This window comes from Photinus pyralis, unplaced genomic scaffold (assembly GCF_008802855.1).
Source record: "Photinus pyralis isolate 1611_PpyrPB1 unplaced genomic scaffold, Ppyr1.3 Ppyr1.4_LG2, whole genome shotgun sequence".
In the NCBI taxonomy this organism is placed as follows: Eukaryota; Metazoa; Arthropoda; class Insecta; order Coleoptera; family Lampyridae; genus Photinus; species Photinus pyralis.
Window position 1 is genome coordinate 15,606,605 of NW_022170403.1, and position 14,318 is coordinate 15,620,922.

General features: G+C 35.3%; 1 protein-coding gene across 3 annotated transcripts; it reads left to right on the forward strand.

Annotated features, from left to right (window-relative positions):
• Positions 1 to 1,392: 1,392 nt before the first annotated feature.
• Positions 1,393 to 14,291, forward strand: LOC116165174 (rab GTPase-activating protein 1-like). 3 transcript variants are annotated; one of them, XM_031479483.1, is made up of 15 exons: positions 1,393 to 1,552; positions 1,614 to 1,962; positions 2,112 to 2,295; positions 4,543 to 4,742; positions 4,797 to 4,954; positions 5,004 to 5,192; positions 5,243 to 5,518; positions 8,169 to 8,337; positions 8,384 to 8,625; positions 8,676 to 8,864; positions 8,916 to 9,227; positions 9,281 to 9,455; positions 10,144 to 10,421; positions 12,916 to 13,104; positions 13,149 to 14,291. In XM_031479483.1, the coding sequence occupies exons 2-15, from the start codon at positions 1,635 to 1,637 to the stop codon at positions 13,458 to 13,460; spliced, it is 3,201 nt and encodes a 1,066-aa protein (XP_031335343.1). In that variant the 5' UTR covers positions 1,393 to 1,552; positions 1,614 to 1,634; the 3' UTR covers positions 13,461 to 14,291. The 3 variants fall into 3 exon arrangements, with proteins under 3 accessions (XP_031335343.1, XP_031335345.1, XP_031335344.1); XM_031479485.1 differs by having other exon boundaries at positions 10,174 to 10,421; XM_031479484.1 differs by having other exon boundaries at positions 2,118 to 2,295.
• The last annotated feature ends 27 nt before the right edge of the window (positions 14,292 to 14,318 follow it).

A 14,318-nucleotide genomic window follows, 5' to 3' on the forward strand; every position in this document is an offset into this window, starting at 1 on the left:
CACGATATCTTAATTCTGAGTGAAGTTGAAGAAGGGGTCGAATATTCCTGTGGAAGGTGAATGCTTTAGCTAGACAATAACGCCGGGGTTTACTAAAATGTTTTAAAATAATCTTTTTTTTAAGGGCAACGTCGAGGGCTGTTAGGGTGTCATATTTTGGAAAAGAAAAAAAAGGAAATAAATTTTCCTGGCGTTATTGCCTAGATATTAAGTTTACGAACGTATCTTAATTTTGGAAATTGTTCCAACTTCATTTATAGATAAGTTATCTTGGAAAAACAACTTAAAAGTTTTCCTCAGAAGCGCGAAAAGATAGCTTCCGCCGCGTGGCTGGTTTTATACAGATAGAAAATATGCATTATAATTGGACTAAGTTTATGTTTTTACCATCGAACACAAATTAATATTATAAATAACCAAATTTGGGGATTGACAATAGGCAACTTTACATATTTTTTTTTACATACTTAAAGGTGGGTTCATAGCTCTCCGTTCATCCGTTGCGTTGATCCGTCAAACGGATAGTACATTTTGTTAAGGTTCATAGCAATCCGTCCACATTGTACATTTGCAACGTATAACCATAACCTAAATTTTATTTAGTACTGTACCCTCCGTGATTTTCAGTATGTAAAAATGGTACGATAGTAAGAACACGCTGCTATTTGATTATTACCGTGAAGAACGAATAGGCGAATACTGTTAACGTACCAAACACAACCTCACTCTTGTTAAAAACGGACCAACGGAAACGTAAATGTTCAACTTCAACCAACTTTTCCGTCGAAAACGGACGACGTACGATTTAAAAATTTGCTATCTTCTGATTGGCTAACGGACAAACGGAAACGTATGAACGGAGAGCTATGAACTTACCGAGAAAGGTAAGTTCATAGCTCTCCGTTCATACGTTTCCGTTTGTCCGTTAGCCAATCAGAAGGCAGCAAATTTTTAAATCGTACGTCGTCCGTTTACGACGGAAAAGTTGGTTGAAGTTGAACATTTACGTTTCCGTTGGTCCGTTTTTAACAAGAGTGAGGTTATGTTTGGTACGTTAACAGTGTTCGCCTATTCGTTCTTCACGGTGATATTCAGATAGCAACGTGTTCTTATTTTCGTACCATTTTTTCATACTGAAAATCACGGAGGGTACAGTACAAAATAAAATTTAGGTTATGGTTATACGTTGCAAATGTACACTGTGGACGGATTGCTATGAACCTTAACAAAATGTACTATCCGTTTGACGGATCAACGCAACGGATGAACGGAGAGCTATGAACCCACCTTTCTTGCCACACTACAAATCCGCCGTTATCAATTCGCTGCTTATTCAGGAGTTGTGTATGGAATTTGACTTATAGTATGTATGTTGCCCACTTCTTTTTTTGCCCATAATAATAACATTTATCAAATGTCAGGGTTGAAAAATTTTGATCTTGATATCCCAATAAATTTTATCAAGTAGATACATTTAAAATCTCTTTGTTATTGTCGTATTTTATTTACATCACTAACGGCTCATCAAATGTACAGAATATCAAAGCACTAGGTAAGTATTTTCACTGGTCACACAAAAATAACTACTCAAAATTGTACTTAAAATGTTGCAGTTTATAATGTAGGTATTAGTTATGGAGGATAGTTTAAGTGTGAAATCGAATGAATCTATAGCCACTAGTGAGGAATTTGATTTTGTAAGTGACAAACCAGAGACCAGTAAAACACCCACCTTGGATATTCTAAATGGAGACATTAATGAGTTGAAGAACGCCCTAAAGGAGGTCTTGCAAGAACCAGGCGTAAGGATGAGTGAAGATGGGGACGATAGTAAAAAGGTGGGACAGTCGAAATTCTATAGCTGTCCAGTGCAACCCGGTACAGACCCACTCAGTGGACCAACATCTACTTCTCCAAATGAAAAGCAAGATGCAATGAAACCTGATTATAGCGATGAAGAAAGTAGGTTTAAATATAATTAATAACACTTACATTGCATGAAAGGACATTAGATGCAGTGTGCGATATAAGTCATACATAAATATAGTGTGAGTTTGTGAAAATTTGTGTTCGCAAACTTATTTAAACATAAAATATCTTATAATTGTTAGTTTCAGATGTGGATCAAGATTGCACAATATTTAGTGGGGTAACCTACTTAGGGGCAGCTGCCATTAATGCCCCAAAGTCGGAAACTGAAATTCAGCGTAATATGGCCATTCTTAACGAACAGAGTTCTGATCAAGGAATTAAAATTGCCGTCTCTGTACCTTGTTCGTCTCAGGGTTTAGTAGTGTATGTATTTTCTTACATTTCTTCATTCTCGTCATATGTTGAACATATAATTCATAGAAATAAAGGTTGTTATTACTCCCTCAATCTACCATGAAAGGTTTTATTATTGTAATGCAATATATATCTACTTTATTAGCATAAATAGAATCATAATTACAAAATAAAGTTCCTTAATGAGTGTCTTAAAAGCATGAACTACTTTGCTAAGAGTTGTCTACTGTAGTCTTGTATGGGGTCATTATAATGAATGGAATTTAGTTGCCTTAAAAATTCGATTTTACTGTATCTATGGAAAAGAAAAGAGTTGTTGTGTCAACTACTGATACAGTTGTCAGATGTAATTATCGCAACTTATAGAATTATATTATTCTCAATGTAAATGAATGGCCTCCAAGATCGCATGATCTTACCCCAGCGGATTACTGGCTGTGGGACTATTTAAAAAGTTTAGTGTAATTACCTCACACCTTCGGGTGAGAGGTTTACACTCTGATTCAAATTCGAGGGCCACCATGGGGATCTGGGGAACTGTAAGAGATAGGTAGGTAGTTTACATTTGGTAAAGTTGCATATTTTGATGCTAAGCAAAATGCAGTTTTGAAACTGAAAAAATTCCGACTACTTTCGGAGATATCCAGAAAAAACTTTTTCAAAATCGTTTTTATTTTTTACTGAAGTTATTTAAAAAGATATTTCAAAATATATGACACATTATTACGGCCACTTTTTTCCCTCTACAAGATGCTAATTTTAAATCCGACATTTTGTCTCCGGTTAACCATTATCAACTTTGTTTTTTCTTATGGAAGTAATTTTTACTTTTTGTGTCATATGATGAGATTTTTTTTCTGATTTCAAAAATGTAAATATCACAATTTTTTTTGTTAAAATATCTTTTTTACCTCGAAAACTTTTTCTTGGGTAGTGTACAGACGTAGTTTCATGCGTTTTTACGAATTAATATCGCTATTTCTTATTAACAGAAAAAAGTTCTCTATCGAAATACAAAAAGTAAAAATGACTTCCATAAGAAAAAACAAAGTTGATGATGGTTGACTGGAGACGCAACGTCAAACTTAAAATTTAAAAGTAACATCTTGTAGAAGGAAAAAAGTGACCATAATAATTTTTTTTCGGATATCTCCGAAAGTAGTCGGAATTTTTTTAATTTTAAAAACTGCATTTTGTTAAGCATCAAAATACGCAACTTTGTCAAATTTAAACTACCTACCTATCTCTTACAGTTCCCGAGATCCCCGCAGTGGTCCTCGAATTTGAATCAGCCTGTATATATAGTGTTTAGAACACAACCAACAGCGCTGGAAGAATTAAAACACTATTAGGGAGCACATTCTCTCATTAACTTAGTTTGTTAAAAGTACATAATAATCTGAAATATGTATCCCTTAGGAGTTTACCCCTAATATGCTCTGCTTTTGTGTTTTTTATGCATATTCAGACACTAAAACTACGAAAAGGGAATATTTGTCAAGGGGGACACTTTTTAACAAAAAACTTCTTCACCCTCTGCCCCCAGGGTCACTCCCTTAAAAATTTTAAATGACAAGTGGTGTTGAGTAATAGCTTGTTTGAAAGGTTTTTCGAAGTCCTTTAGTTTGACGTTTGATTTTTTAAAATCGGTCGATTCGTTTTCGAGAAAATTAGAAAAATCTAATTAATTTATTTAATCTGCCTATCTTAATTTGTTCAGATAGAAAACAAAAAAAACGAAAATATAACTTTATTTCAATAAGTGTGAAATAGTTGCCCGTTATTGGCCAAACAATGACATAGGCGATGTTCAACTTCGTGACGGACATTTTTCAAAAACGTGGGATATCAGGGCAGCTTTCGATGCTGCGTGGACGAAGCTCATCCAAACTTTCAGGTTAATATAAATTAAATTAACTGACAGCAAATTAAATTCTTTTATAGCAATAAATAAGTGATTTTTTCGTTTGTTTTTGCCAAAATAAAGGACTTCGAAAGACCTTTTAAACAAGTTATTACTCGATACCACTTGTCATTTAAAATTTTAAAGGGAATAACCCTGGGGGGCAGAGGGCGAAAAGGGGTTAAGTAGTTTTTGGTTAAAAAGTTGTCCCCTTGACAAATCTTTTGCCCTGTTTCGGCGTTTTTTCCTTTAATCAGTGGTGTTCGATGAATTTTCAAATGAACACCTTGTATGATATTTTGTTCTTTTGAGACACTTTTTATACTAAGTAGTAAGTTTAACTATTTTCACAGACTTTATGATGCTGGTACACATTCTGTGATAGCACGCTATGAAATTCATCGAATATTATTCTATGCCCGTGGAGCCATCGACAGTCAGGAAGCCGGTTGCTTTGCATTTACCTGGTCACACGGTGATACTCAAGAATCTGCCATCTTTCAGTGCCATGTTTTCCGATGTGACATTGCAGAAGCAGTCTGCAGAGTTTCATGTAAGTAGCATGAAACCTTTGCATTAAAAATTTACATCCGGAACATGATTGCAGCCTGCTTTTCCAAAGCATTTCAACGTGTACCTCGCTCTATGAGTAGCTCAGTGGCATCAGCATCTGATATGTCTGCCTCGGTTACGACTTTGGCTGAAGCACGCACTTTAATGTATGTTTTCGAAGTGAGCTTAGAAATAAAGGAAGATGATGGGAAAGTAAAAACTTCCACTAACAAGTATTGTTAACTAGCTATCCTATTTCTAGGGGACATTCTTTACTGTACCTAAAGATCGTAGTGGTTTCAAGTTACGGGTAAATTTAGAAAAACAATTGTGTTTATCGATTAGACAAGTATCCGATAATGGTCCACAATTGTATATTGAGAGATGTTTCGGAATTTTAGTGGCACCGGGACGACATGTGCGCCATTCAGACATGCAATTACTTGACATGGTGGCTGGCAGATTTTTGCAGTTCGTAGTTGTAGCTATTGATTTTTTTAGGCACAAACTTTTAACTCTGCACCACCAAGCGATCGAAATAATACCGCTATTTCGGCTTCCTGGAACCCAACAGGGCCGCCATTTGAAATATTAAATACTGAAACAAAGGACAACAGTGTGTATATAACAGTGGCAGTGGACTTGGTAATACGAGGTATACAAGAGCCTGTTCGATTCCAAATGGAAACTCCTGTTAGAGTTTTTGGGCAATACGAACGTTTCTGGTACTTTCAGAAACGGTCGCTTATTCAGCAGTTCTTCCTTAACTTAAAAGAGGTAGGTATTCAATCAGTGATTGATAATATGCACAGGTCACAGACCATATTTATGGAATCGTTAGTTGCACAGCTTGTGGAAAAAGATTATTTTAACCAAAGAGGCCAAGAGAAATTGCTGGAAATTATTTTCCAAGTTTCTAGGTTTGCCGCTTGAGGGCGTACGATTCATGGCTTAGTAGAAAAATGATGTTTTTCCTAAAATCTACCCAACAAACGTCCATAAAAAATACATGCATCGCAAGTTTGCATCATTTTAATGCAACATATATCTGTTTAAGGAATTGAATGTTACTTCGATTTAGGTTCCTCGATTTTCAGAGGGCGCGGTTTGAAATTAAAATACAAAATGAGGCAAAATTCATACAAGATGGATTTTTTATGCAAGTTTTGTTGCGTAGATTTTGGAATAAAAATCAATTTTCTACTTAAACATGAATCGTACGCCCTCTAGATGGATAGAGGTAGGTATACCTCATCGTGTTTCACTCACGTGGCGTTTATGCGTTTTACAAAACGTGTCAGACAAGGATGAGGATACCTACCACAGCCTACGTTAGGTGACCTGCGATTTTGGTTAACGATGCCCTTCCAGTTACAAAACATACAGTTCAATGTATAAAAAAAAAGTTTTTGACAGTGTTACATCTTTTATACTTAATGTACATTCACAAAATTTTAACGAAATCATTGTATCCGTACCTACTGTGGCAACAAAAAATCTTTAGTTTTTTAACTTTCACATTTTTTCTAGTTTTCTTTGTAAACCACACCACACTTTTTGTAGGTGGTTCAAGTTCGTGACTGACCAATAGAATCTTCACAATGGTGCGAGATACAGTGCAGATCATAATGGGGCAACATTTTTTGTGACCAAAAAATTAATTTCAAATTTTTGAAAATACCGAAAACTGAAATTTTGTTTTCATTTGCCCTACCTCAAATGGTCTGAAATGGACGGTTCCCGTTAGCACCTTCTATGGGAACCTTTTTTCGGATAACTGAGTCTGTTATCACAATTTCCATAACACTCTAGATCAGGACTGCTCAACGATTTGAACTGGCGGACCAAACGGATGATTCAACATTTTCGGCGGGCCACTAACAACGATTTTTATTTTAGGGAGGTACTTTTAGGATTTTTTTCTCGACCAGCTGAGGAGGCCTTAAGTACTACTACAGTTTGCAATATATTTAGGTCTTTTTTAATTCGGCAGCTTATAGCTCTGCATCCGCAGCCTGCGCAATATCAACTTTCTTATTTATTAATATATTTTGAAAACTTGGTGATGGATTACCTGTGACACAAGCTATACATTTTTGCGTTTACGTTACATAGGTTTGCCTCGAAGGTCTGGATACGAATTCAATACGCTATCCAAAAAATCCAGTGCTCGATCTGCACATTGTCTTCGAAGGTTTGAGTAAGAATGCCGCTTTTCTAGCAAAAAACGGAGCCCGCTTTTGGCTGCGTTTTTTTTATATGGGTAGGTTTAGCTGAGAGTACCCCTCTCACGCTCCATAGCGATGGTTTCTAGAACCGGCAATACGTTACGACTCTTATCTGCTTGGACACTCGCCCTTATCTTAACGCCCTTTATTTTCTCGAATATTAGTTCTCTTTCTCTTTCCTGATGAAGGGGTACACGTATAAAATTTCCTATACCTGCAACTTTTGTAAAATTAAAAAAACTTCAAAAAGCCTAAAGCGACCGCCTGTTACAACCCCATCAGCAGCAAGATGGGCGGCTTGATCAAACCAGACCTTGCATTCTTACCATGTGATAATCACTATATACTTTTGGTGATGAGTTATAGTAATGGTTCCGGACTTCTGGTAGGCCCAACTATCTGTTTGTATATCTATTCATGTACCGCTACTTTTTACTGGAAACTACCGTTGATGTGAAATTTTTGTTAAAAATCCAAATCGAACATGATCTCGATGTTGGTCGATTTCTCTGTCTGTACTCATTTCCGGCTAAAGGGCTGAACCGATTGGAACCAATTAGGTACACATATTCTGGGACATAAAAGGAAGAACTGTTGGACAGAATCGCGCAAGTGCGAAAATAACAAAAAAAACCGTCAATTTTTTTATATTTTTTCATATTATGCCACAGCAATTTTTTTTTCAGATTCAATTTCCTTCAAATGCACTTACATTATTTTTGCACAACTAATTTGTTTGATTGACTCCTAAAATTTCTAACAAGTATCCTAAAAGAAAGATATTAATAAGTGGAACATAGACATTTTCATTTTAACATTTCTCTTATAAGTTAACGTGGGTGTTTGGTATTGTTAAAAAATACAAGCGTACGTGCGAATAGACATTTTTTAATAATAATGACGAGGCAAGTGTTAATTGTTTACTATTTTGGACATATACTAAATTAATCAGGCCTCGTATCAATCTGTTAGAAGGTAATGGTACTGATAACACGGCTCGCATGTGGTTTGATAAGGTTGAATACTTAAATGTTTTTAAACTCTTTTTTTTGTAAATGTACATTCAAATATTGATTAGTTACAATTTCTAGTTTTGTTTATTTATAGATAACCTTTATATCATTAGTGAAATAAATTATTTGTAGTAGAGTGAATCAGTGTCACATTTCCCTTTGCTTAAAGTTTAACTTTTATTTTAGACAGTGATGGGCGAGCTTGGGGATGTGTTTTATGAAGTTGTTAATATGGAAACCTCCGGCGAATTAGATAGAAATCGATTAAATCTTACGTTAAATTTATCTAGTCTTATCCAGTCACCTAGTATTACTTCCGTTGATAGTATAACCCCTAAGGAAGAGTATCATTCAGGTAGTTTTTTTTATTGTTCAACAAGGAGGTAAAGCTGTTTCTTCAGATGGAGATGAGCCTCTATTGAGTGGTACCGGCTTGGTGTCAAAGGATTGCAGTAAGGATGTATTGGAAAATTGGGCAGATGTACTTTCTCGTTGGAAATCGACACAGCAGAAACCAAAGCAACTATTAGGTTTAGTCCGATTAGGAATTCCAGAGGCTCTCAGAGGAGAAGTTTGGCAACGGCTCGCCGGTACCGAAGAAAATATGCAAGTGATGGACACTTACAGAATTTTGATAACAAAAGTGTGTTTGGTTTTCTTGCTTTCAGTGGGTGTTACTCTTGCAATTTGTAGGATAGTGGTTGCGAAAATGTTATACAAAGAGATATTGCACGAACTTTTCCTGCACACGATTTTTTTAAGGAAGCTGGAGGCTTAGGACAAGATTCCTTATACCGCGTCAGTAAAGCGTACGCAGTGTATGATACGGAAGTCGGTTATTGCCAAGGATTGAGTTTCTTAGCTGCCACCCTTTTGCTTCATGTGAGTTTGATATTTCACTTAGTTTTGCGTTGTGGAATTTGCTGGTTGTAGATGCCCGAAGAACAAGCTTTTTGTGTACTTGTAAAATTAATGTATGACTATGGCTTGAGAGATCTTTACAAAGATGGCTTTGATAATTTATACTTAAGACTGTATCAATTAAATCGTTTAATGGAGGAACAGCTCGGGCCATTGTGGCAACATTTGACTAACCATCATGTGGAGACGCATATGTTTGCATCTCAATGGTTTTTAACGTTATTCACAGCTAGATTTCCTCTTTTCTTCGTATTCCATGTTATAGATGTGTTCTTACTTCAAGGCATCGATACATTATTTCAAGTTTCTCTAGCCTTACTTATGGTAGGTATCTACATAATCGCAAATCGATGTTAAATGCAACAAATTGTTTTTAGATGTGCAAAAAGGACTTGTTACAATTAGATTTTGAAGGGATTTTGAAGTACTTCCGAGTGTCTTTGCCCAAGAAATGCCGAACGGAAGAAGCTGCAAGGCAGCTGATGAAGACGGCTTGTAGTATTAAAGTGAAAAAATTAAAAAAATATGAGGAAGATTTTTGCGCGTTAAAAGGTAACTTTTGCATGCCAGCAAACAAATCCTTTACGCTTTTGATGTGCATAAATGCTGATTCCATGAACAAACGGTCTTGCTCTAAGGGAGTAAAATTTCATAATCAAATCCTACACAGATATTTTCACCCTATAAGTAGGTAGGTTTAAAGTTTTTGCTCCTACAATTGTTTCATTGTGTAACTTGTCTCCCTTTAACACATTATAATGCATCTCAATTTTGTAATTGGCCAATTAAATAACAACGAATTTCCTACACTACCACAGACAAACACTCTTTTAATGACGAATAATTCACAGTTCAGTGCGTTTCTGTAAAGCTTTATGCAGATCAATAGTTTTAAAAGGTTTCCTATTACGTTAACGCTTGAGGATAAACGCCACTAATTCCTAGATTGGGAGTGTTAGTGAAAAGTAAACGGGTACCAAATGAGAAATAATTCTTTTGTTGGTATTATTTATGATATGGAGTGCCTACTTACTTTTACTAATAGCTTTCACTAGCTTGAGACTACTCTACTTTAAAACGTAGTCCAAATAATTTTAACCTACTAGTCTAGTGGACGAGCAGCTGCAAACTAGTGTAAATAATTTTTCCAAATTAGGTACCTATGAAACTTTATTAAATGTGCTTGGTTTGGAATTTTAAATTAAGTGGTATTAGTAGTAGCTCTGTATGCGTCCTCTAGACAGCTGGGACATTATCATGTTGGATTCAGCGGAAGACGATAGCGCAAATGAAGCCACCGAAGTTGAGCAACTGCGATTGACAATCATTCGACTTGAAGAAGAGAGAAGGTTAATATTTGATGAAAATATGCAACTGAAGGAGATGTTGAAAAGAGAAGTTTCGAAAGCCGAAAGTAGCGATAAGAAAAACACCAACATTATTAACGAATATAAATTAATTAGGCAACGGTTGGAGGGACAACTTCTTGGTAGCAGATCTGAATTGGAAGCCTTAAAGGTAAGGTTTTATTTCACTGTAACAAAATTATTTATGTAATCAGACACATTTATGTATATTACTTTGTAACTTCAATGTAGACAAATAGAATGGTTTTGTTTGATATAGCAACGGTTGACAATTTCATTTTTACACCCACGTCAAGTACTGAAAATGATACTCTTTGATTATTATTACAATTAATAGGCATCATTGATTAGTATAGATAACACAACAGCGTTATCATTAATATTAAAGACATAATTTTTATTTATTAAGACGAACTTTATGCAATTTTTTAATATAATTCCTAGGTTTTAACTCAGATGGTATTTTGTCTCTTGTCAGATTCTGTGTAGCTAATCACTGTTTAATGGGTTTTCATTACGTATCTTATACAAAACCGTGATGGTCAAAGGCCAGACAATCGTTTCTTTTTTATTTGAGAATTACATTAATTAAATTTGTGAAAAATAAATTCAACATTTTTAGGAATATGCGTGAAGTTGATTTGATATTGTAGGAACCCTAATTTTTGGGTAAAATAATGTAGCGAACATTCCAGTAATTTCTATAGACAGCGCTAATGAAAGATGAATCATCGGCGATTAGGTACGAAGGCGGATGTGACGTACTTCTTCCTAGAAATTTGTGCGAGAGCCGAGAATATTCTGAAACAACCTTGACAACTTGAGAACATGGTAAGAACATTCTAGAAAGAATGTTTTTTACTATATAAGCAAAGCTTGGATTTTGAACTTGAAGTATTTTTTCACAAATTTAACAAAAGAAGAAATTACTTTAAGTGGCGGTATTAAAAAGGGGTTTTAGGTTGAAAGATGGAGTTTAATAGTTTGTTCTCTATAATTAAATGAGTAAGGTTTACTATGTGTTTGTGTGTTAACCCAGGTTGTGGGTGCATAAATAACTCTCGCCAGGAAAGATTGCCGGTCGCAGCATACCTTGTGTCGATTTACAATCTACGTTTTTCTTAAGATGCAAACGACTTCCGGAATGGGGTCGTGCCAATGTTGAACGAAAAGTCTTTCTGTTCAACATAGTATCCCGGAAGTCGCTCGCATCTTAAGATAAACATAGATTGTAAACCGGGATCAGGTGTTCTGTGACCGGCAATCTTTCCTGGCGAGATTTTTACAGAGGGTAACGTAAATTTAGTTACGTCGTTTATTTATTTACAAATAATTAACAATCATTTTACAACAGTCTTAAATAAGGTTAGCTTAAGTAAGTAATTATTATTTATCGCTCACTACTTATAACATAACAACTTGCATATTTTACAGTTTACAAAAGCAATAAATATATTCGATAAATTGTAATTGTTATGTGTACTTATGGCGCTAAAGACTCTAGAAGTAGATGCGCCAAATCAACTTTTTTTTAAAAAATCTCAAGTTGCGCGTCTTTCTAGAATGTTCTTGAGTGCTCAAGGAAGCTTCAGAATGTTCTCGAACAAACACGTCATATTTCTAGGAAAGATTACGTCACATCCGCCTTCATTCATTATCGCCGATGACTAATGTTTAATGGCGTCTAAATAAGTATACCGGGTTAAGTAAAAAAGTTATCGGACCTAACCACATTTTTTTAATGAAACACCCTGTATATTTTAATCTAAACAGCCAGCATATTAAATAGAGTTGGTCAACTGTAATGGCCTACTTGATTTTAAAAAATCAAAAGAAAACTAAAAATAAGTTTCACGCCAAGCAGGGCGGAATACCAAAATATGAAATTACAATTCGAAAATTTTTGGTCAAACATTCCTATTGTAAACACAATGCGGAGATATACTGTATATTGCTGCCAATGTAGTTTGATTACAATAAAATGTACAGGGTGTTGCATTTAAAAACAAAAAATTAAAGTCATTTCCGACAAACTGTTTTAACTGTTTTTCTTAAGATGCAAGCTACTTCCAGAAAAGGATCGTGCCAATTTTATTTTATTTTTTTATTTTTTTATTATACCTCTCTTGTTTTTGGGCCCTCAACAGGCATGCGCCCAATTACAGAGTGACCCGCATAATGCTATTTAGAGGTGCCTCTGCAGAAGGTCTTAAGATGGTCTATACTACTCCGGTATTTACCTTACGAATTAGGAAAACTGCAGGAAAACCTAATTCGGAGTAGCCGGTAGAATGCTCGGAACTGGCCTAAGGTAATTTCCATCTCCGCCACAGATGAAAAATTCACCTCAACCCAGGTTCGAACACCCGACCTTCGGATTTATAACCCAATGCTCTTACCACTGAGCCATAAATCCGATAACACCAATGTTGAACAAAAAGTCTTTCCGTTCAACATTGACACGATACTATCCCGGAAGTCCCTCACATCTTAAGAAAAACATAGAATGTAGACCAGGATCGGGTGTTCCGTGACCGGCAATCTTTCCTGGCGAGAGGTTTAGTAATGACTGACTGTTCCTAGAACATCCTTTTTCTGTTGTACTCTTTCACTACTATATTACATTATCCTACTTCTGTTTATAGGCACAAATTTCAAGTTGCGAAAAATGTTCTAATATACCAGCTGCAACCGACAGTACTCAACTCCAAGGGGACCAATCACAAAATCTTCCTACAAGCGATGTTGCAGCACTTATAGAACAAATTCGTGTACTCGAATTGGAATTGGCGCAGACAAAATTAGCTCAAGTTGAGGCTGAATGTAGAAACCAGGTAACTTTCTCATCCCAGGTCATTCAGTAAGAGGTTTGTCGCAGGATCTAACCCATCAAATTAGAGCAACAGAGGTGGAATTGAACGCGGCAAAAAATAGTTGGTCGCCTTGGCTGACTAAGACGTTAAGCTCTATCAAAGAGGCGGCGAACAAGAAGGACTTTACTCACTTTAGCTATCCACATTCCAATAACACTAGCAGCTCAACCCCTTCGTTTATTTCACACATAAATACCTTGAGGCGCGAAAGTGCGCCTGTAAAACATGATGTGTACGCAAATTGTGATATTAGAAGAGACTCTGTACCAGTCACTAAAGATTCTCAAAGTTGCAATAATCTTAAGTCGCATAATTAGTATATTAAATTTTTATCTGTTAATTCTGCACAGTGTTAATGGAAAGCGTGCTTTAAGCATTTTCGTCTTATGTACAAATTTTTCTTGTATGTTGCAGATTTCAGCTTTTGATAATCTTTCCTTCTATCTAGCGGAACTTTTGTATGCTTGTGTATGTTAATCACTAGCAATTGAATTTGTTACAATTAATGTACATTATATTCCTTATTTAATACTCACCATGATGTCAGTGGTGAGATACACACGGTGAGCATATTGTTTTTGTAGTACTTTAATCGCAGTATTTTTTATAACATATTACTGTGATGACATTAGGTGTTACACAGATCTTATTGCTCACTACGACTCTTCACATAGATCATAGCATCTTTCAACTTATTTGATGCTGATCTCTATTGTTTCAATATTCTTTACATATTTGATGAATTTATGTTGCCATATTTTTAACAATTTTGCTTTACATAACGGCAAATTAACATTCTAGTTATATTGGTGATATTTTTACTTAAGTGATTGAAATGCGCGTACCTTTAATATCTATTTAAAACAAGTTAACTAACGTATTGGTGGAAGTAATTTCCGTCCAAAATACACTTTTTTTCATAATATCACTATTTGCAATGTTTCAAAATTAGAAATAAATTATACCGTAAGTTCCACTAATCGCCATTTTGTACATATTTATTATGAATACTTGTTGTGAATGGCTTTTGTAAGACGAGTACATTTGTAGTTGTTCGTATATATGGTATAATTAGCACACTTAACCCAAATGATATTAGATTAGAAACTGTAATGTGCACATCTAAGAAATTACATACCTACTGTAGATTTTTATTTCTAATATACCTATTTAAA